General features: G+C 39.8%; 1 protein-coding gene across 4 annotated transcripts in view; it reads left to right on the forward strand.

Moving 5' to 3' along the window:
• Nucleotides 1-23,810, forward strand: part of itgb6 (integrin, beta 6) — a 116,707-nt gene that overhangs the window by 42,257 nt on the left and 50,640 nt on the right. For all 4 annotated transcript variants that reach the window (XM_060827199.1, XM_060827201.1, XM_060827198.1 and 1 more), the window contains 4 exons: nt 3,082-3,177; nt 11,785-11,874; nt 15,629-15,763; nt 20,549-20,966. In XM_060827199.1, the coding sequence (XP_060683182.1) occupies nt 3,082-3,177; nt 11,785-11,874; nt 15,629-15,763; nt 20,549-20,966 (739 nt within the window). The remainder of the gene's footprint in view (nt 1-3,081; nt 3,178-11,784; nt 11,875-15,628; nt 15,764-20,548; nt 20,967-23,810) is intronic.

Consider the following 23,810-nt stretch of genomic DNA (forward strand, 5'->3'; position numbering starts at 1 on the left):
TCTTTAAATTCTGAATCCGATGTCAAAGCACAAAAGGGAGAGACAAGGCAGAGATACCTTGAGCACTCAAATAGATGCAAAGTGACTGAGCACTAAAAAGCAAGAGAGGAGACTTGACATGTATCATGGTTGAAATGGGCACTTGCTCTTGTGTGCAAAGTGTTTTGGAAACAGCACTAAAATAAAAGAAACCATTGCTCTCCAAAGTGTATAACTGAAGTGCAGAACTGTACTATATGCGGGTTCAACATGTGCCGTAATGATGTGGTGAGGCTGATGCTTGTCTAAAGCCAATCTTCATCGATGATAGAGAGCTTGGCACAGTCATTGCTAATGAAGCATAACGCTGAAATGTTTGGGACTGCTGCCCAAACTGGAGGCCCAGAGCAGCAACTGGGAAGCTGGATTCACCAGGTACCGACTCTGAGTTTCACATCATTGTCTAATCTCCATCTAATGCATAGGACAATGAGAAATTGCATTTCAGTGAGGTGAATTTAGGTACTAATAGCATGCAAGTAGGCCTCTTACTCCTTGCTAGTGAAATTCTTGTCTTGCTATTTAATTAATTGTTGCAGAATTAGAATTTTATTCTTGACTGGATTTAGGTTTGCTCACTGAGCTGGAAGAAATATTTCTGGATGTTTCGTCACCCTACTGGATAACATCTTCAGTGGGCCTCTGGGCAAAGCACTGATAATAAATCCTGCTTTCTATTATATGTTCGGGTTTCTTTGGGTTGGCAATGTCATTTCATGTGATGTCATTTCCTGTTTTTAGATGGGGTCTAACTTGATGTGTTGATAGAGTTCCATTTGGAATGCCATGCTTCTAGGAATTCTCGTGCATGCCTCTGTTTCGTTTGTCCTAGAATGGATGTGTTGTCCCAGTTGAAGTGGTGCCCTTCCTCCTCCTAGGTTACTAGTGAGAGAGGGTCATGTTGTTTTGTGGCCAGTTGATGTTCATGAATATTCGTGGCTAGTTTTCTGCCTGTTTGTCCATTGTAGTGTTTGTTACAGTTTTTGCACGGTATTTTGTAAATAACATTAGTTTTGTTTGTTGTCTGTATAGGGTCTTTCAAGTTCATTAGCTGCTGTTTTGGTGTGTTGGTGGGTTTGTGGGCTACCATGATGCTTGACATTGTGAATCTCATTTCTTCTGCTCTCACCATATTTTCTCATCTGACCCATCATTTGCAACATCATTCAGGATCCTCCATCACCCCTTCACCCTCCCCCACTCCCAACAGCAATTAAAAGATTATATTGAGTTAAGAAAGCTGGCTGACAAGAATTGGTTAATAAATGGAATATCAGAAGTCTTCTCTACAAATTGGTTTTGGTTGCGGTCAGTGTTATTGAGATAACTACAGTTCATCCAAAGCAATGATCTTTTTCTAAGTTCAAGGCAGGTTATCATTGTATTATATAATAACAATTTATTCTTGTATCATACAAATAGAAATTGACTGCTTTCTTACAAATAATAATGTTAAAAGGTGATATGTCAAATGAGTAATTAAATGGGACCTAAGGCTGAAACCTAAAGCCATGGTGGAAAAGGTCTTGTGGTTCAGAGAAGGGCCAGAAAATTAATGGACCAATAAGATCAATTTCCAGTTTAAACACATTAATTCTCCTGATTGACTGACTCATTGGCCTGGATTTTCCAGTGGCCAGTCATTATTCCAGCATACAGAGGAGTTGTAAATGGTGACCTTGTAGAATCCCCAATGTAGCAGACTCTGAAAGAATTGCCTGGAAAATTGAAGATTCTGTTGGGCGATTCCTCTATACCCGGAATGCCTATAGTCAGAAGTGTAATGGAATAACAGACACATGGGTTGAAAGTTTCCATGATTATGAAATCTTGCTTTATTGCATACTCTGCATACATTTAAACGGGGGAATTTGGAGGGTTCCAGTGGAATTAAATGCATAGTTACTCATGAGAAGTTAGACTATTAAATACAGAGGACCCCCAATTATCCGAAGGACACAGGCAGGGAGTATTTCATTCGGTTAATCGAATTCTGGATAATCGAATGCTGGCTAACACAGTTTAGCCGAACATCGGGACCTTGCGATCTTGCTGGATAATCAAATGCTGGATAATCAAGGCTCCTCTGTCCACAGCTAGCTCCTAAGGAACAAATTGACAACATACTTAGCTCACACACCCTCAAGTACACCTCCTACAATCACTCTGTACCCTGCAAACTCCAACCTGACATCCCCAGGACCCAATGCCCAACCCTGCTCTGGAACCCCATCTGTCCTGCTCCAATCCTGACCCCCATTTCTCCTTGCACCAAATTCAGCCCCCCTTTCCTTGGCCCTGTTCATCCTTCACCAGATCTAACTGCCCAACTCTCCTTCCCTTACACCAGGAATGTGGGAGTCACTTCTTCTGTTTAAACAATAAGGGGTGAACTAGTAATCTGCAAGAGATTGGGCCAGATTTTCAGATGACTGACAATGAGTTGTAACTGTATACATCAGAAAAGCAGAGAGTTGGGAGCAATTTGATTAAGGTTAATAAATAAACATTACTTGCTTCTGTTTATTTAAGATGATTACTTCAAATGAATAGTTTAAGGAGGACCAAATGGTATACTTGCAAATTCCATAAAGGGTTGTACTAGTTTGGAAGTTCTATTGCTGAGAACCTGATGCCAACTGATGTGGTGAACACTGATTACTGATATTTCTACAGGGCACTTAGAGTCATGGAGTCGTAGACGAGTTCCTCGCTGAGGCAGAAATTACCTTGTGAAAGATGCAAGTGTCTGTAGTATAAATTATAACAGCGTGATCTCTTGAACGCTTTTATTTTATCTAAACTACTTAAATTTTCTATGTTTTCTTAATTGACTTGGGATTTACTTCGGTCTTGTTCCTTTCCCAGGAATTTCATGGCTGTGGTTGGATGGGCTCGGCACTCAATCACAATTGTATAGGACCTGCTGAATGGAGCAGTAACTCTCTTTCAGACAATTATGTTTGTTTGCTTGTATAATATTCTGCTGTGATATGAATTCCCTAAATATTTTCATTTTGCTTCTTTTCTCTGTATTTGTAGGAATATCCCTCACTTGGGCAACTAATAGAAAAGCTTGTGGAAAACAACATCTTGCTGATTTTTGCTGTGACAGATAAGCAGCTAAACACATACAAGGTAACCTACTTCAGTATTATAACTGAAAGAAGTAAGAAATTTCAATGGTTAATAAGCAACATATTTAAAGAAATTTTCTGGAGGCCAAAATCCTGTAAGCAAAGTTATAAATTTGCATTTCAAACAGAGTTAAGGTCTAATCAAAAAGAATGCTCTGCACAATAAGAAATCATCATGGGATTTTTTGACAAACGTAGCACTGAATGCCTACCGATCAGAAGTGTAATGGAATAATAGATACAGTGGTTGGAAGTTGCCATGATGACAAAATCTTGCTTTATTGCAAATGTTAAGGAAAAAGGAATAGGATATTGAGGGTAGGTGGGAAGAGGTAATTGGAATTGGAAGAAGCTTATGTGGAGTTATAAACACAGGATGAGACCAATTGGGTCAAATCATTTGTCCCTGATGATGATTCAGTGTAATCTTTGATTTGTGCATGACTGTTGTACACAGGAAGGATGTATCCCCGACTTTAGACAACTTTCTAGCCTTAGGACGTTTTTCGTGTTCATGCAGGCTTCTTTGAATTTACCAGACAGACGTGATTTGTTCAGCAAGCCACAGAGTGCCACAGCCTAATCCAGAGAGTCATAAACCTTTCTTTTAAAACTGCGTATCAGCCCATCCAACCGATCACATGAAAGGCAAAGATATCTTTTGCAAGCAATATTTTCTGGAAAAATAATGGGATGAAAGCTTCTCTGTATGATGTCCCTCAGTCATTTGCACTTATTAAGATATACCTGCCCACACTTTCCAATTTTTGACAGTAAATCAAAAAAGGCTTTAGGTAAACAGAGGTATTCCTGAAGATTGAGTTTACTGAAGTAGCAGTGAAATTTGAGTAGAAAATCCAGATCAGTTTTTTGCAAACTAGTACAGAAATTGTAAATGAAACAGTGCTAAATGAATAAATTATTGTTCTTAATGCTTAATTTCATTTCATTTTTCATTTTAGATGATAGGCATTAGCTTTTGGAAAGTAAATACATTTCTATTTTGATAATCTGTACCAATCACAATAAATCATATGATGTGTTAAATGCATAATAAAGTTTTCTGCGTTCCATGCAATAATTGCTTTAGGTCCAGGCACAGAATAAGGCCCGTTTACTGATGTGAGTGCCATTTCCATTGCACCAATCATCTTGTGGATGTTCAGAGATTGCAAATTTAATGCTATATATCTTATGAGGGAAAAACTTGTATTATGAATCACAAAAGATTAAATTTAGGTGTCAAATATCCTTCTCCACACAAACTAATGAAAGAGACATTGAACGGCACAGTTCAATTTGGATTCAAGCAAGGCTGTGACAGTGATCAGTTAGTGTACCCCAATCCATTGTACCCACCACTCTGCTGTGTTTAATCTCTGAGAAATTGTTAAAGGCTGAGCATTTAAAATGTAATCCAAATGTGTAATAGATAGTTTATCTGAATTTATTTATCAGTAATCATTTGAATTGACAAATATCTAAAAACTATGAAGATACATTTTCCTGAGACTAAACACCGGAGTATTAAATTGTCCTTGTGTTTTAAGTATCAGAATTAAAAGCATACATGTGAAAAGACTGTCTCTGATTTTTCAATATCCAGTATGCCTGAGATCTCTTGAACTTTTATTTTACAGATCCACAGCAGTGAGAGCAGTGTAAACAAAATCTAACCATATTCTGGTCTGGCCCTTGATCTTTAATCCTTGAATCTAATTACAACCACCCGTCCAAATGCAGCTTCTTTCAAAGAGCTTTTGCTTTACCTAGACTGTGACAACAGTCCTTACTTCCAAAGTGACTCATCTCTGTTTTATAAATCATAAACAGTGTAATATGTAATTTTATCTTTTATTTAGTCAAGGTAATTTATTACCCACTGTCGTAGAACATGCCTTCAGCCTAGCATACAATATTGGTGAGTCTACATTAATCAGACTGAAATTAAACAATATTGGTGCAAACATTGGTTAGTAATCTTATGAATTGCTGATTACATAATTAGTTAAGGATTTTACACCTGTTAAGCCATTGTAGCTTTAGCACATTATTGGTGTCTGGGTAGACAAACTTTCATAAGATGCTGTGGGATGAATTTCACATGTTTCCAAGGGATGGCATGCCCTAATATGGTAAGTGGGTAGATGCTACAAATTGGCAATCTGCCTGTCATATATAAAAGTAAATTGTGCTTGTTAGCCAGTTGACCCTGATAATACACTACCCATAACATTGTAAGGTTGGCCTGGGCAGGTGGGTGGGATTGAACAGCCTCCTTCTTTAAAAATAAGTTTTTAAGAGTGCAAGGAATGTGTAAATCAGTCATCAGGAAATACCTTCATTACAAGGCCAGGTGGGGATGGGGAGGCACCACTCCTAAAGACAGTACTCTTGCTTTCCTTCATGCTTGCCAGCTCTATAGAATCCAAACCCCCAAACATCTTAGCAACCCTCTCTGATTTGGCCAGATTTGCCCTGACCAATACCCTGAACTGACCACATTCCAGGGATCCATTGAGTTTTCTTATGATGGATGTAGAACTGGCAATGCACGCTGGTAAGCTCCTGGCACTGCTGTTCAGTCAGTTTGGTCTCCTGCCCCTCAGTGGAGCTAATGTAACCAACATTTTATCCTTCCTCCAACACATTATAACTGCAGGTGGGCTTTTTTTCAGGCTATGCAGTGGCTGCGGCTTTCTTTCAGAGAGGGTCTCACTCAGTATAATTCTTAATCATCCACTGACATTTCCGCCACCTCCAAAAAGACCCCACCACCAAGGATATATTTCCCTCCCCACCCCTTTCCACCTTCTGCAAAGACCGTTCCCTCTGTGACTACCTGGTCAGGTCCACGCCCCCGTACAACCCACCCTCCCATCCTGGCACCTTCCCCTGCCACCGCAGGAATTGCAAAACCTGCACCCACACCTCCTCCCTCACCTCCATCCAAAGCCCTAAAGGAGTCTTCCACATTCAAAGTTTTACCTGCACAACCACTTATATCATTTATTGTATCCGTTGCTCCCGATACGGTCTCCTCAGCATTGGGGAGACTGGACGCCTCCTAGCTGAGCGCTTTAGGGAACATCTCCAGGACACCCACACCAATCAACCACACCGCCCTGTGGCCCAACATTTCAACTCCCCCTCCCACTCTGCCGAGGACATGGAGGTCCTGGGCCTCCTTCACCGCCACTCCCTCACCACCAGACGCCTGGAGGAAGAATGCCTCATCTTCCACCTCGGAACACTTCAACTCCAGGGCATCAATGTGGACTTCAACAGTTTCCTCATTTCCTCTGCCTCCACCTCACCCTAGTTCCAAACTTCCAGCTCAGCACTATCCCCGTGACTTGTCCGGACTTGTCCTACCTGCCACCTTCTTTTCCACCTACCACTCCACCTTCCTCCCTGACCTATCACCTTTATCCCCTCCCCCACTCACCTAATTGTACTCTATGCTACTTTCTCCCCAACCCCACACTCCTCTCGCTTATCTCTCCACGCCTCAGGCTGACTGCCTTTATTCCTGATGAAGGGCTTTTGCCCGAAACGTCGATTTTACTGCTTCTCGGATGCTGCCTGAACTGCTGTGCTCTTCCAGCACCACTAATCCAGAATCTGGTTTCCAACATCTGCAGTCATTGTTTTACCATAATTCTGCCCAATAAATCTGACCTCTGAATGTTAAGAATCCAACAATGCAACATAGAATTACAACATCTGCGCTTTTCTTTAAACAGATATACTGAAGTGTGTGTGCAAGATTCATTTATTGCACTGCAAAATTTCCAATTTTATCTTAGATGTGATCCACTTACAGAGATGGGACTTTGACACATTCCTATGTATAACTGTTGTTTATTTCATACATTAAAAACCTTTTTTCTTTCCGGACATATCTACCAATGTAGAAGCTCAGCAGAAATGAGTACAGATTTAAAAAGTTGGCAGTTGAATTGCATGATGAACAGGCTGGAATCATACTGGTATATGACAACCATGCAGTCTTTATAAAGGCCAGCAGCCTCTTACATTTATAATAGCATTGAAGCTACATGAAAAATATCTGCCCTGTGAAAAGAACCTAAAACGATAGCTACTATTTAAACAACTGAGTGGGTGACAGGCTACTTTATATGATTAATTTGAAGGGCTTATGCCCAAAAACATCGATTCTCCTGCTCCTTGAATGCTGCCTGACCCGCTGTGCTTTTCCAGCACCACACTCTTGACTCTGATCTCCAGCATCTGCAGTCCTCACTTTCTCCTAACAATTGAGTGCCAATCAATTCAGTTGTTGCAGTGTCGTTTCTTGGGCATTGCAACGTCACAATAGCCGAAAGAAATGGTAGAAATCCTCAATAAATGTATAGCTGAATTAGGATGGTGATTGAGTAACAGAAAAATAGGAACTAAGCTGAAGAAGATTGAACCTTCTAAAACCTAATACAATGGTCAGGATTACAGAAGTGAACATCTGAAGCTGATGTTTTATTAAGAATTGTGTGACACTGGGCTGAACCTTACTTCTTTTCAGTTTAGTGTCAATTTGTCAGGGTTTTTGGAGTTGTTGACAGCATGGCCTAGCAAGATCTTTCATCATATTTTACCAATATGCCTTATTAACTAACTATCCCGCCCCTATGGTATCCCTCTCATCCAATTCCAGCCCCATTCCCCAAACTCATAATTCCCAGGACAAATCACCAGTGCTGGAGGTAATCAGCATCTCTGGTATCAGCCCCATCTTTAAAAGCCCATTGTGCAACCAGACTAGCACTGTCAGTCTGGGGCTATATTGTACACTCATTGACATTTACCCTCGTAGTAGACAGGAGAAAATCAACGCTGCACTTTACAAGCAGTGATATAATTACGGGATGTCCTCATACTACAGGGACCATGACACCACATTATGCCAGCCTGGAACAAGGTGCCCTCTGGATTATAGCCATCTAAAGGAATGCAAAGCATTGTACAGAGAAGGTCAATGAACTTCTCTACTCAGCTAGGGTAATCAATACCATCTTCTCTGCTATGTCATACTTCTTTTTGTGACTGTAAACCAAGCTTCCTCCAAGTCAAAAAAATATAGTGAATTGCTCCTGAAACCAATATAGTACTCATTAAACTTCTTGGACAATTCTGCCACATTTCCCACCATAGCCCACATTGTTCAGGGCCACTGTTTTATCGTGTAGAAATTAAATATTAAACAAAGGATCCAGAAGAAAACTATCAATATTTTAACACATCAAGGAGGTCAGCAGCTTATTGGTGTAGCAGAACTTCCAACCCAAAAGTCTTACTAATGAGACAAATAGCCAAATAATTTTAGCGAGTTTTGAGAACCTACCTATCTACCACCCCTGTGAAAAGGAACAGGAAGTGACTTTGCCACAGGAAATGGCATCACCAACTCAAAGAAGCCCTAAAATATAAATAGAAAGCAGGAATTTTCAGCAGTGTTTCACCTGAGGCCCACTGAAGATGTTTCCTAGTAGGGTGATGAAACATCTGGAAATGAACCTTCAAGCTCAGCAAGTAAACCTACATCCAAAAACCAAAAAACCAAAAAACCAAATAATTTATTTTGCTCTTTTGATTGATATATACATTTTGGCTAGACATCAAGAGGACTTCCTTTTTTTCCTTCAAATATAACCACAGGACCATTTATATCACGTGAAGAAGTAGACACGGCTTTATTTTACATTTCATTTGACCCTGACATCTCTACAACAGTGCTTCTCCAACTTTTTCTGAATGTGTCCCCATTTTGAGGCTTGAAAATTGACATGATCCTCTCAATGAGATCTGTGAGAGTAAAGGTCCATAAAAGGGGGAGCACTGCAGTTGTAACTTGATCTGAACTACTTGGCAGCCATTTCTGCCTCAGATCTCACATTCAAAATGTTAACTCATGAATCCCACTTGGGGGTCCTGACCCCAATTTAGAAAGGTCTTCCCTATGGTGCAACACTCTTTCAACAATATATTGAAATATTAGCCTAGTTCATGCAATTGGACTCGAACCATTACAATTCAACTTCTGCTATGATACGGGTATGCTGGGCGGGCCATTGATTTTATGGCTGAACTGTTTGATTGATTATGAATTCAGTTGTTTGACGTCAAATTTCTCTTTTCTTTTAAAAAATGGATACCTGTAGTTCATGCAACTGAGCAATGAAAAAGAGAAATTAATAAGTTATATTAAAAGAAATGAAAAATGCTCTCTCTTTAAAGTTGCATTTGGAAGTGTGGCTGTCAAGAGGGAATCATGGGTAATTTCCTTTTCCTTTTCCCTCCTGGAAGTTCTTTTTAGATCTACGAGTTGACATCTGACCTGGTTTGTAATTTCTCTCATGAGCATTCTAAAGATCAACGATAAGTTTCTGACTTAAACACAACACATTATTTTAGATTACAACACTTTAACAGAATTTTACTGTCATCAAGATTGATTTTGGTCAGCAGACTGAATGATTTCAACCAGTGAACACTGCTCAGTGCTGAATGGCACATTGAGGACCTGTTTTAACTTATAACCTCAACTTTCACCAATAAAAATAGTTTTTCTCCCATTCAATCTTAATTTTCATTAAGATCTGCTACTGTCCAGTGTTTGTTACATTCCTTGCATGGTATTTTATTTTGGACAAACAGGCAAAAAACTAGCCACCAGGATACATGAGCACCAATTAGCCACAAAACGACATGACCCTATCTCACTAGTATCCTTACATACAGACAGGGAAGGACACCACTTCGACTGTGACAACACATCCATCCTAGGACAAGCCAAGCAAAGACACGCACGACAATTCCTAGAAGCATAGGATTCCAACCGGAACTCTATCAATAAAGACATCGACTTAGACCCCAACTACCACCATCTGAGAAAAAGAACAGGAAATGACTTCACCACAGGAAATGACAGCAGCAACCCAAAGAAACCCTAACATATAAATAGAAAGCAGGAATTATCAGCAGTGCTTCGCCGGGGGCCCACTGAAGATGTTACCCAGTAGGGTGACGAAACGTCTGGAAATGAACCTTCCAGCTCAGCGAGCAAACCTACATCCAGAACCCCAACCTGAGCTACAAATCTTCTCGAAATCCTATTTGTTTATTTTGTGTAGTCCTTTGAGATGTTTACAGATCTTGTGTTCCTGTAGCATCACACCTCATTGTGAGTGCTTTAGTAAATACATAATCTGACTCTTCCCCAAAACAGCAAGAGTAACTTGATAAAAGACAAATGAATACATGTGTTTGGATAAGTGCAACTGAGTGGAAATTCTCCATTATGTTGGGCTTCTGTGTATGTATGTTGTAGCTAAAGCATGTTCCTCATTAAAGTGAGGACCATTTTTGCAGTTGATAAATATTATATTGCTACCATTTTGAGAGAGGGAGAATTGACGTTTCGGGCATGAGCCCTTCTTCAGGAATGCATCCAAAGAGCAGGAGAATTGACGTTTCGGGCATGAGCCCTTCTTCAGGAAGCCTGACCTGCTGCCTGACCTGCTACGCTTTTCCAGCAACACATTTTCAGCTCTGATCTCCAGCATCTGCAGTCCTCACTTTCTCCTCGACCATTTTGAGAGTGCAGTGTTTCACAATCTATTTGCATTGCTGAAGTAACATTTACTGATGACACTCTCCAGCTTTCTGCCCACTCGTTTTCATCAACTACATACTGATATTATGTACTTTGTATCTCCGATCTATACAGAGATGACACTAGTTCTATCTGTGTAGCAGGTTTTTGTTCACAGTGCTTTAAAATGTTTATTCCAAGGCTCAGCTTCCAGCACTTTCTACAGCTTTATTTCCATTTCTGAGTCGACACTCAGTGTGAACCAAACAAGCATCATAAGCAGGCTCCTATAATTAAACAGAATAATTGAACATGACAATGTTTACAGATATGTTGAAACACACACTGAAACAATTGACTCAATTAACTTAAATAGATTAATTCCCGTTCGCTCTATATTCACTGTGTGCATTGAAGAACTGGAATCTAGTGTTCAATATAATTTCTCTTTTTATATTTGTACTGTTATTTGAATTGCTAGTTGACGAGAAAAAACATATAATAATTACTGCTGCTTTAAACAAGGTTTTTGTTGCTCACTTGTATTTCTCTGGCTTAATGGTGGTAGCCTTTTTACATTTTGCAATGTGTCGTCGGTTGATTTAATATTTATGTCACTTTAGTCACCACTATATTGCACATGATATGCATTAGTCTCCAAGTACTTGGAAAACTCCTAACAGTTCTAGATTTGACAGTGTTACACTTCACATCATTACAATTTAGAAAACTATGTCCGTTGACATCATTAAATTAAATTCGAGTTTGAGAACAGGTAAAATGTTCAAATAAGTAGCTACAGTATTTCCAACAAAAGTCAATTGATTTACAGAAACTGTGACTGCATTAGTTACCCTCCATTATTATTAGATTTTATCATTGCCCTTATCAGTTTTAGGAATAAAGGTGCATACTTACAATTACACAGCAATTTATTTTATGGGAGCATCTGTTGCTTTTAAAATTAATTTTCACCTAATTGTTCCATTCTTATAGAATTATGCAACACTGATACCTGGTGCCACAGTGGGGCGACTCGCAAGTGATTCTGGAAATATCCTTCAATTGATTATTAAGGCCTACAAGGTACATTTTTGTATTTTTGTCACTGAACAGAAAAGGAGAAACTCAAAACCAATTACCATGATAACATTTATGATTAGTTACTCATTTCTTCATAAATATCGGGACATTTTGTGAATCAGGATTAAACAGCCAGCATCCATGTCAGCACCAGCATGGGAGCCAGACCAAAATAGGAAGTTCCAGCCTGCTCCACCATTCAACATGGCTGGTCCTCTATCTAGGTGTCATATTCCCACTTCTTTCCTATACCCCTTGATGTCTTTAAAATCAATAACTCCATCTGTTTCCTTCTTGAAAATATTTAGTGGCTTAGATTCCACAGCCTTCTGTGATACAGAATTCCACAGGTTCACTAGCATTTGAGGGAAGAAATTTTTCTCATCCTAGTCCGAGAGGATCTATCCCGTATCCTGAGACCGTGTCCCCGGTCAAGACTCCCCAATCAGAGGAAATGTCCTTGCTGTATCTAGACTGTCTATCCCTGTTAGAATTTTATACATTTCAATCAGATCCCCTCTTATTATTTGAAACACCAGTGATTACAGACTCAATAGAACCATCCCTGTATGAATTGAGTAAATCTCTACTGCACTCTCTACCTGCCTGTATCATCTCTTCGGTAGGGATGGTCTCACCAAAGTCCTGTATAACTGCAGCAAGACATCCTGATTTCTGAATTCAAATCCACTTGCAATGAAGATCAATATACCTTCCTAATGGTTTGCTGCACCTGTCTGTCTACTTTTATTAAAATAAACACAAATAATGTGGATGCCACAAATCTGAAACAAAAGCAGAGAGTGCTGGTGAAACACAGCAGGTCTGGCAGCATCTGTAGAGAGAAAACAGTAACATTTCAAGTCAAGTAACCTTTTGTCAGAACTGAAGATAGCTGTGAAAGGCTGATATTTGTACTGATGATAGGGAGGGGGTGTTTGGGAAGTGAATAGAGTACATAAGGATGGAGTCCAGAGAGAGAGAGCGAAAGAAAGAGAAAAAAGGCATAGCAAACAAAGAGATATCTGATGAGAAGTTGAGAGAGTGCTAAATGCTATGTAGGGTGCTAAGGAGAAGTGTGAATAATTGAAAGTGGGTTGGCTGCGCAGGGAGCAACCCACACAATGCAGGATCTTGGGGTGTGAGGGGAAAATAACAACCATGGAGGAGGCAGATCACATTCTGAAATTGTAAACTCAATGTTGAGTCCTAAGGCTGCAAGGAGCCTCGGAAGAAGATGAGGTGTCGTTTCTCCAACTTGTGTTGAGCTTCACTGGGACATTGTAGAATTCCTGAATCAAAAATGTTGGCAAGGGAGTACGGTGGTCACCTGACCGCCTTGCCAAACACTTATGTTTGGTTCATTCAAATGACGCAAGCTTCAACACACCACCGTGTTCCTGTGACAACATTTCTGTCTGTCTCAGGGAAGTTTAAATGCCGAAAATATCTGGAGTTCTTTGTGGAGCCCAGAGGAACACTCCTTTTGGTGCACAGGAATGTTGAAATTAGCTGGGTTTCTCATTGGAGGCCTTAGTATTTGTTGTCAGCTTTCACTGGAGGAGCTAGCAGTGGAGGCAGTGACACATCAGTCAGCAAGGAGAAAATGAGGACTGCAGAATCAAGAGTGTGGTGCTGGAAAAGCACTGCAGTTCAGGCAGCATCTGAGGAGCAGTACAATCAACGATTCCAGCATAAGACATTCACCAGGAATGATGCCCGTGGTTTGGAGGACTGAGCAACACAGTGGCACAGTGGTTAGCACAGTTACCTCACAGTGCCAGAGACCCGTGTTCAATTCCCGCCTCAGGCCACTGACTGTGTGGAGTTTACACATTTTCCCCGTGTCTGCGTGGGTGTGCTCCGGTTTCCTCCCACAGTCCAAAGATGTGCAAGATGAATTGACATGGCTAAATTGCCTGTAGTGTTAGGTGAAGGGGTGAAATGTAGGAGAATGGGTTGCGATTCGACGGGTCGGTATGGACATGCTAGACCGAAGGGCTTGTTTTCACACTGTAAGTAATCCAACAAAAAAGATAAATGGGAGGGGGGTGGGGTTGGTGGGGAAGGTAGCTGAGAGAACAAGAGATAGATGAAGGTGAGGGAGAAGGTGAGAGGAGGTTGGAGCAGATAGATGGGAAAGGTGATGGAATCAGCAGTAAAGATTGCATCATCATCCGAATGACATTATTGGACCTTCCTCAATCTCATGGAAAAGATCCAGAAGGGCAATGCATTAGTCTGTAGTCAAACATTACTAGTAATCAGTTAAGTGTCCACCAGCTGATCCCCTTCCTGTCTCCTTACCCATTATATCATGAGGTCTCCTTGGTACTACCTTAACAAACCTTTTTCAGTCAATCAATAATTGATTCTTAAAATGTTAAAGCCACTGGCAAGGCTTCTATTTATTGCCCATCCCTAATTTGTCTGTTCTTGATATACTATAGTGTACTTTCTAAGCCACTTCAGAGTAAAGAGTCAATCTCTTTGAAAAATCTGACTTCCAGTAAACAATTACATGGTGTGAATGGAATAAACACTTAAATTGGATCCTACAGTTAATATGAAGAATGTGCAGCTGGTTCAGATGTACTTCAGTGTTTTAGATTAGTCCAAATAAAGCGCAGTAAAAAAGATTCAAGACTAATTCTTCTACCTTTTGAATTACATTCCTGAAAGATTTATCAAGTGAAACTTAATCTTTCCCTTCATTCTGAAGTTTGAATATACAGTAAACTATCACCTGCTGGATCAGATTTGTTCAAGCATGCATTAAACTCTAGATTTGCTCTTTATCTTGCCAACACAAATTGACTTGGTTTTCTGTGGGCTCATCAACTATGGTCAGATTTTGTAAGGATGTTTGCCCTTGTTAAAATTTCTTCCAGGTGCACTTTCAAGTTTTGCCACTAATGCAAAAGGAGCTGCCCGTTTGTGCTGCGTAGGCAACTGTATAATAAATGCGAGAAGTAAACAAATATTCCTTTGCCACAATGACGAAGTTTCCGCAGGCTTCGAACATTGTCTGATTCACAGTCTGCAGGTAAAGGAGGTGGCAGGTTTGTGCAAGCCTCTGCTGCACTGTGCTTGGAATGAGCAGGATGAGAGACTTGTTTATTCAATGCGAACATGTTGCTACCACCTGCATACCAATGAGGGATTATAGTGTTGGATTCTCCACTTAAATAATTGTCAGTGTCTTTCACAGAAACGTAAAATAAATTCTTGCATGTCTCAATACTTCTTAAGTTACATGCTTTACGCAGGTATTGTAAGCTGATATAAAAATACAATGTGTATATATTATTATTTTTGTATAAACAATGATAAAGAGTAAACTTAAATTAGCTGAATTCAAAGTCTACTCTCGCAAGTCTGCACTTAAGCCAAGATCTTGCTGGTGAGAATTTCTATTGACTAGATACAGTGGTTGGGATGTGCAAGGAAACTTCATGAGAGGCTCAATTTAATAACATGTTACCCCAATGAATTTACCTGACAATGTGGAAAATTGCCCAAGTTTTCCCTCCCCACAATAGATAGGACAATCCAATTTGGGATTCCCTGTTAGAGGAGGTTAATGGAGCAAAATTCATAGCACATTTAAAAATGAATGTAGACCAGTATTCGCAAAAAAAAAGTAAAGCATGTGGGAATAGGGCACGTAAATAGAATGAAAAAGATAACTAGTGCAGACACAGTGGAATGACACCTTGTGGTGTATGATTCTCTGATATCTTCCCTGCCATTTCAGGAACTGCGATCAGAGGTGGAGCTGGAAGTGACAGGAGATACTGATGGAGTGCGGTTCTATTTCACTGCTATCTGTCAAGATGGTGCTATCCTCCAAGGACAGAAAAAATGTTCTCATCTCTACATTGGAGACACAGTATGCCTTAATTTTCCTAACTGAGCAAACAAGTCAGAATGTTGTATGTCTGATTGTCAAAAATTCTTTTTTAAAGTGTTGATTTTAATACCTTGAAACTCAACCTCTGTCACTCAGTCACATGTATTGAACTAGAAATAGAATTCAGTGGGTCAGTGTGGGGAAAAAAAGACAAAAAAGCTGAAGGAAAACAATAGCCATTGCTCAAAGTTACTTTATTTCCTCAAGCACTGCCCTTTTACTTCTGCTGGGAGATACAGAAGCCCGAAACGTCGAATTTCCTGTTCCTTGGATGCTGCCTGACCTGCTGCGCTTTAACCAGCAACACATTTTCAGCTCTGATCTCCAGCATCTGCAGACCTCACTTTTTACTCTGTCAAAAATGCAGATGGGACATCTTTATCTGGGATTCACCCAGTTTTGTAAAGATCTTTAAAATTTCCATAGCTCCAAAAACTAATATAGCGCTTCATCTATTCACCATACATAATTTAAAAGACCTCTGATAGATCACTCCTTAGCCTTCATTTTACAAGCTGAAAGAGGCAACCTGTTTATCTTTCTTTGATAGGTATACCCTCCTTAAAATATCCTTGTAAATCTTTATTGTACATTCTCAGCTGTATATTTATTGTCAAATAGCAATGACAGTTATATGCAATACACCAGGTGTGGTCTGATACAAGTTTAACATATTTTATTTTACTTTTCAATTTGGCTCATTATGATTATATTCAACCCGAATATTTTGTTTTCTTTCTTAAGGTCTTGTTAATTTCATCTCTTCCTATTAGTGATTTAGAACTTAAGATTATAAGACCATCAGAAATAGGAAGAGTAGGCCATTCAGCTCCTCAAGTCTGCTTTATCATTCAACAGGATCCTGGCTGAATCAAACTTCCCCAAATTCCTGCCTTTTCCTCTAACCCTTTATTCCCCAACTGATCAAGAATCTAATTCAACCTTAAATATACACAAAGACTCTATCTCCACAGCTCTCAGGGGCAAATAGTTCCAAAGACTTGCAACCCTCTAAGAAAAGAATTTTTTTCTCATTTTAGACTTCAAGAATCCTCTATTTTGCAATGAAATTACTTCTCATTCTCATTATCTCAACTACAATGAGTAGACTTCCAGTTTTTTTAGCCTTTGCTCATAAGATTATCCCTCAATATCAGGGGATAAGGGCTTATGCCCGAAACGTCGATTCTTCTGCTCCTCGGATGCTGCCTGACCTGCTGTGCTCTTCCAGCAACACACTTTCGTCTATATCAGGGATCATCCCAGGGAACATTCTATGAATTGCCTCTAATGAAATCATGTCTTTCCTTAAATAAGGGGTCCTTAACTGTTCATAATACTCCAGATGTGCTCTCACCAGCACCTTCTGCTGTTATTTACTCGTGTGTGTGTGTGTGGCCAGCATTTATTGTCAATCCCAGTTGTCCTTGAGGAGGTGGTGGTGAGCTGCTTTCTTGAATAACACAATCCACGTGCTGTATGTTGACCCACAATGCTCTTTGAGGGAGAACTCCAGGAGTTTCACCCAGCGACAGTGAAGGAATGGTGATATATTTCCAAGTCAGGATGGTGAGTGGCTTGGAGGGGAATTTGCAGGTTGTGGTGTTCCCATGTATCTACTGCCCTTGTCCTTCTAGATGGAAGTGATCATGGGTTTAGAAGCTGCCATCTCAGGATCTGTGATGAATTCCTGCAGTGCATCTGGTAGATATTACACACTACTGCTACTGAGCATTGGTGGTGGAGGTAGTGGATTTGAAGCCAATCAAACCGACTGCTTTGTTCTATGTTCTATGAGTGTGAAAATAGATAAGTTCCCTGGGCCGAATGGGATTTACCCTAGGAACCTCTGGGGAGCCAGGGAGGAGATTGCCGAGCCTTTGACATTTATCTTGAAATCGTCATTGTCTACAGGAATACTGCCAGAGACTGGAGGATAGCAAATGTGGCTCCCCTGTTCAAGAAGGGGAGTAGAGACAACCCTGGTAATTACAGACCAATGAGCCTTACTTCAGTTGTTGGTAAAGTGTTGGAAAAGGATATAAGAGATAGGATTTATAATCAACTAGAAAAGAATAATTTGATTAGGGATATTCAGCATGGTTTTGTGAAGGGTAGGTCGTGCCTCACAAACTTTATTGAGTTCTTTGAGAAGGTGACCAAAGGGGTAGATGAGAGTAAACCAGTTGATGTGGTGTATATTGATTTCAGCAAGGCGTTCGATAAGTTTCCCCACAGTAGGCTATTGTACAAAATACAAAGGAATGAGATTGTGGGGGATATAGCAGTTTGGATCAGTAATTGGCTTGCTGAAAGAAGACAGAGGTGGTGGTTGATGGGAAATGTTCATCCTGGAGTCCAGTTACCATTGGTGCACCGCAAGGGTTGGTGTTGGGTCCACTGGTGTTTGTCATTTTTATAAACAACCTGGATGAGGGCGTAGAAGGCTGGGTTAGTAAATTTGCAGACGAAACTAAGGTTGGTGGAGTTGTGGATAGTGACGAAGGATGTTGTAGGTTACAGAGAGACATAGATAAGCTGCAAAGCTGGGCTGAAAGGTGGCAAATGGAGTTTAATGAGGACAAGTGTGAGGTGATTCACTTTAGTCGGAGTAACCGGAATGCAAAGTAATGAGTTAATGGTAAGATTCTTGGTAGTGTAGATGAACAGGGAGATCTTGGTGTCCAGGTACACAGATCCTTGAAAGTTGCCACCCAGGTTGACAGGGTTGTTAAGAAGGCATACAGTGTTTTAGCTTTTATTAATAGAGGGATCGAGTTCTGGAACCATGAGGTTATGCTACAGCTGTACAAAACTTTGGTGCAGCTGCACTTGGAGTATTGTGTACAGTTCTGGTCACCGCATTATAAGAAGGATGTGGAAAAGTTTGTGCGAAGATTTGTAGCTCGGGTGCTTGTTGTAGTGGTTCTGTTCGCCGAGCTGGAAGTTTTTGTTGCAAACGTTTCGTCCCCTCAAACGTTTGCCACAAAAACTCTCAGCTCGGCGAACAAAACCACTACAGGATGTGGAAACTTTAGAAAGGGTTCAGAGGAGATTTACCAGAATGTTGCCTGGTATGGAGGGAAGGTCTTAAGAGGAAAGGCTGAGGGACTTGAGGCTGTTTTCTTTGGAGAGAAGAAGGTTGAGAGGTGACTTAATAGAGACATATAAGATAATCAGAGGGTTAGATAGGGTGGACAGGGAGAGCATTTTTCCAAGTATGGTGACGGCAAGCACGAGGGGGCATAGCTTTAAATTGAGGGGTGATAGATATAGGACAGATGTCAGAGGTAGTTTCTTTATTCAGAGAGTAGTAAGGGTATGGAATGCTTTGCCTGCAACGGTCGTAGATTCACCAACTTTAAGTGCATTTAAGTCGTCATTGGACAAGCATATGGACGTATATGGAATAGTGTAGGTTAGATGGGCTTCAGATTGGTATGACTGGTCAGCGCAACATTGAGGGCCGAAGGGCCTGTACTGCGCTGTAATGTTCTATGTTCTATGTTCTATGCTTTGACCTCAATGGTGTCAACCTTCTTTAGTGTTGTTGGAGCTGCACCCATCCAGGCAAGTGGTGAGTCATCCATCACACTCCTGACTTGAGATTCTAGATGTTGAATAGACACTGGGGAGTCAGGAAGTGAGTTACTCACTGCAGTTTCCTAGCAGTTCCTGCTATTGTAACCACTGTGTTTGTGTGACTAGTCCAATTGAGTTTTTGATCAATGGTAACCCCAAGAATGTTGATAGCGGTTGATTTAGTGACAGTGACACCATTGCATGTCAAGGGGAACTAGTAAGGTTGTTTCTTTTGGAGGTGGTTATTGCCTGCAGTAAAACTTGCCGACTTTATACACTGAAATAAGGGCCAACATTCCCTGAACCATCCTGGTCACTCCTATACCTGTTTGCTAGCTCTCTCTATTTTGCACAACAATCTTTGTGTTGCAGATTTCTTCAGTTTTTCTCCATTTAAATAGTCCTCTGCTCCTTTATTCTCCCTTTCAAAATGAACAACTTCACAATTTACCGCATTAAACTCCATTTGCCAACTGTTTGCTCACTTACTTAATTCTCTCTGTAAACTGTTTGTATCCCTCTCGCAACTTTCCAGCAGTTTTGTAGCTACAGTATATTTGCTTCCTTCCTGCATTTCATTTGTGTAATTTACTCCCAGACCTTCCTAAATTCTAAGTACAAAATTAAATCCTCATGTTTCTTGCCAAATATGCTAGCTGACATTTATGATGAAAGTCATTTGGTAATTATATGAACAATTTGCAGGGTTATTAATTTCTTCTTGTAACTTGTAGCATTAACTATCCCATCTGATTTGGTGTCATTTAGAAATTCAGAAATTGTATTTTGATTTCATTGTCTAAATCGGTAACATAAATTATAAACAAGGATCCCAATACTGATCTTTGTGGTGTTCCACCTTCGACTTTTTGCCATTCTGAATAATTACCCTTTACCATGTCTTTCTGTATTCTGTTTTGCAATCAGTTAGGTGTCCATTCTGCTCCTTGACCCTGACTTTACATTCTCTGATGCCATTCATGAGTCTTTTGTATGGTAACAAATAAACATTCATAATTACAGTTAACTTTAACAAATAGAAATCCTAGATTATTTGAACATCATGTGTAAAATAAATGTATAAACAGTGTAATAGATGATTGGCTGCACACTATCCTCTAATAACTTATTTACACACATTTACAAATGAGATATTAATGCATTATTTTTATTTAACTGTAGGTCTCTTTCAATGTGACTGTAGAATTGGAAGAATGTCTGAATGAACCTAAGCATATCGTAATCAAGCCCTTTGGATTCAGAGACAGCCTAGAGATTGAGATACAGCCAGCTTGTAGCTGCAGCTGCCAATCAAATGCAGAGCACAATAGCTCAAGATGCAACAACGGCAGTGGCTCTTTCCAATGTGGTGTATGTGTTTGCAATGTCGGCCGATTAGGTCCTCATTGTGAATGTACAGAAGAGAACATAAACACAGGTAGCTGCAAACACAGTGCAGAAAACGTTTCCTGCAATGGTCGAGGAGACTGCTACTGCGGGCAGTGTGTCTGTCATCCTTCTGAATTTGGACGAATATATGGTGCCTATTGTGAATGTGATGACTTTTCCTGTGTGAGATTTAAAGGACTTCAGTGTGCAGGTATGTAAAGTTTTGCTTTGAATTCAGCTATCTTAAACAAATTGCCATTTATACAATTATTTCTCATGTTTAACCACAATCATAATTGTCACTAAACTCGCAATAAATAAAAAACTCAAATTCAAGACTTAATATTAACCTGAAATCAATGATCCTGAACTGACTTATCATTTAGCTGTGAAGAATGATTCATAAACATAAGTTAGCACTTCAGAAACCTCTACATAGATAGAACATAGAACAGTACAGCTTTGAAATGAAGCCTTCAACCCATGATGTTGGACCGAGCATGACACCAAATTAAACTAATCCCATCTGCCGGCTTTGGTCCATATCCGTCCATTCCTTGCACATTCATGTACTTTTCCAAAAGTTCCTTAAACATCTCCATTGTATCTGCCTCCACCACCTGGCAGCACGTTCCAGACTCCTAAAAGTCCATGTAAAAAAAACTTGCCCCTCACATTTCCTTTGAACTCACCCCCCGTCACCTTAAATACATGCCCCCTAGTATTAGATATATCAACTCTGAGAAAAATAGTCTGACCGTCAACCTTATCTATGCATGTCATAATTTTATAGACTTCTACCTTCCCTCAGCCTCCGCTAATCCAGAGAAGACAACCTATGTTTTTTATTAAGATTAGATTCCCTACAGTGTGGAAACAGACCCTTCGGCCCATCAAGTTCACACTGACCCTCCAAAGAGCAACCCACCCAGACCCATTCCCCTACATTTACTCTTAACTAATGCATCTAACACTAAGGGCAATTTAGCATGGCCAATTCACCTAACTGCACATCTTTGGACTGTGGAAGGAAACCGGAGCACCCAGAGGAAACCCACACAGACATAGCAAGAATGTGCAAACTCCACACAGACAGTTGCCTGAGATAGGAATTGAATCTGGGTCCCTGCCAATGTGAGGAAGCAGTGCTAACCATTGAGCCACAGTGGTTTTTCTAATCTCTCCTTATAGCTCACACTCTCTAATCCAGGCAGCATCCTGGTAAACCATATTCTACACCCTCTCCAAAGCATTCACATCCATCCTGTAATGTGGCAACCAGTGTGGCCTAACCAAAGTCTTATCAAGCTGCAACATGACATCCTGACTCTTGTACCCAATTCCCTGGTGAATAAAGGCAAATGCTGCATTCATAAGACTTAATCTTGTACAAGGTGTTCAGTCTATCTTATTCTGTTGAGCGAGATTGTTTAATAAAAGAGTAGAATAATGTAGTGTTTTCCTATAAAATAACGTTGACAAATAATTTCAGTATCAGTTATGGTGGAGGTGGCAAGCTGTACTAAATGCCACCATAATCATGCTTGCATTGACTGATGTATAGATTAAGGACCTTGTCCACCTTATATCAGGAATTTTGATAAGTATAGTGACTCATTTTATCTGTGAAGCCATTGGCATTTCTTGACATGGCAGGGCTGATGCACAACAGAAACATACTTCTGTTATCCAGTAAGTTGCATGTTCTTTATAAAGTTCTTTCTATTATGCAGGTCCTTATAAAGTTCTGAAAGTTCAAAGAGAATACTTAAATTATTCAAATATAGATGTTAATGTAATGATTGAAAGCCCAAATAATGTAATAGTAGCAATTTGTTGAAACCTATTTCTGATAATTAAATTCTTAAACAAAGTGATTTCTTATCTAGTTCTTTAGTGATTTGCCATATTTTAGTAATTCACACATTTTATTGTCATATGTTGATTTTGTTTTGCATTGAACTGATGCTTGTTTGTGAATTTCTCAATTGTTGGAGACTGAGTGATTGGCTATCATTGGAATCAAACAAAATTCATATAAAAAAACTCATATGAATAATTATAAAGCATGTATGAACACAGAAGGAATGTTAGGCTCAATTTCCCTTTGCAATTGCAATGTGTTTCGGTGCAGTGTTATTTTCCTACACCTCTTAAAAAACGAGTCTTGTTTAGTCCTCATTTCAATTCTATTTTCCATTATAGATAGACAAATCTGCTTAGCATGTCTAAAGTCATACATTTCAATCAGGTGTGTAACTGAATTTTTCAGAACTCATTCAGTCTTATTTAGTTGGTATTGGGTATTATTTGATATTGACGTTTGATTTTGATCTTAATGGTTAGAAACTGATTCATGCTGTAAATTAGGTCATTGAGCTCTTTGCCTGAATGTTTTATATGCATTCCTGTCATGCAAGGATCTGCGCCAGGAGAGTGAACTCTATAAAATAATGCAGTCTCAGCCTGCATCCATCAAGTGTACTATTTTGTTCCTTGATATCATTCCAACACATTGGGAAATCCAGACCAAAAGTATGTTGTTTTTGATACCATCATCAGTCTGATATACAAACGTTCCTTCAGATGTTGTTTCCTGCTGTTTGTCTTCTACAATTTCAATCATGCCTTCATGTAACCACAGAACATTTTTATTACTTTCCTTCTCTTAGTCACTTGCAAAGAAATGCAAATTTGAAATTTTATTTCCCTTTTTTCAGCAGCAAGACAACCACATCCTTTAATCATTAACAAAGAAAAATCTTGCTTTTATACAGTATCTTTCATGAGCAGAGCATCCCAAAATGTTTCACAGCCAATGAGATAATTTTGAAGTGTACTCACGATTGTAAAACAGGAAATAGGTCAGCCAAGTTGCATACAGTAAATTCCCTCAATCAGCAAAGTAATAAGTGACAATATTAGGTGTTGGTTGAGATGCCAGTGTACTGTCACTGCAATTAACCTCCACACCCTGATTGACTGCTGAGTCATTAAGCTAAGAGTAGATCATGTGGAAGAGATTTTATTTTGTCCTTTAGGAAAGTAGCAAAAT

This window comes from Hemiscyllium ocellatum, chromosome 7 (assembly GCF_020745735.1).
Source record: "Hemiscyllium ocellatum isolate sHemOce1 chromosome 7, sHemOce1.pat.X.cur, whole genome shotgun sequence".
NCBI classification, from domain to species: Eukaryota; Metazoa; Chordata; class Chondrichthyes; order Orectolobiformes; family Hemiscylliidae; genus Hemiscyllium; species Hemiscyllium ocellatum.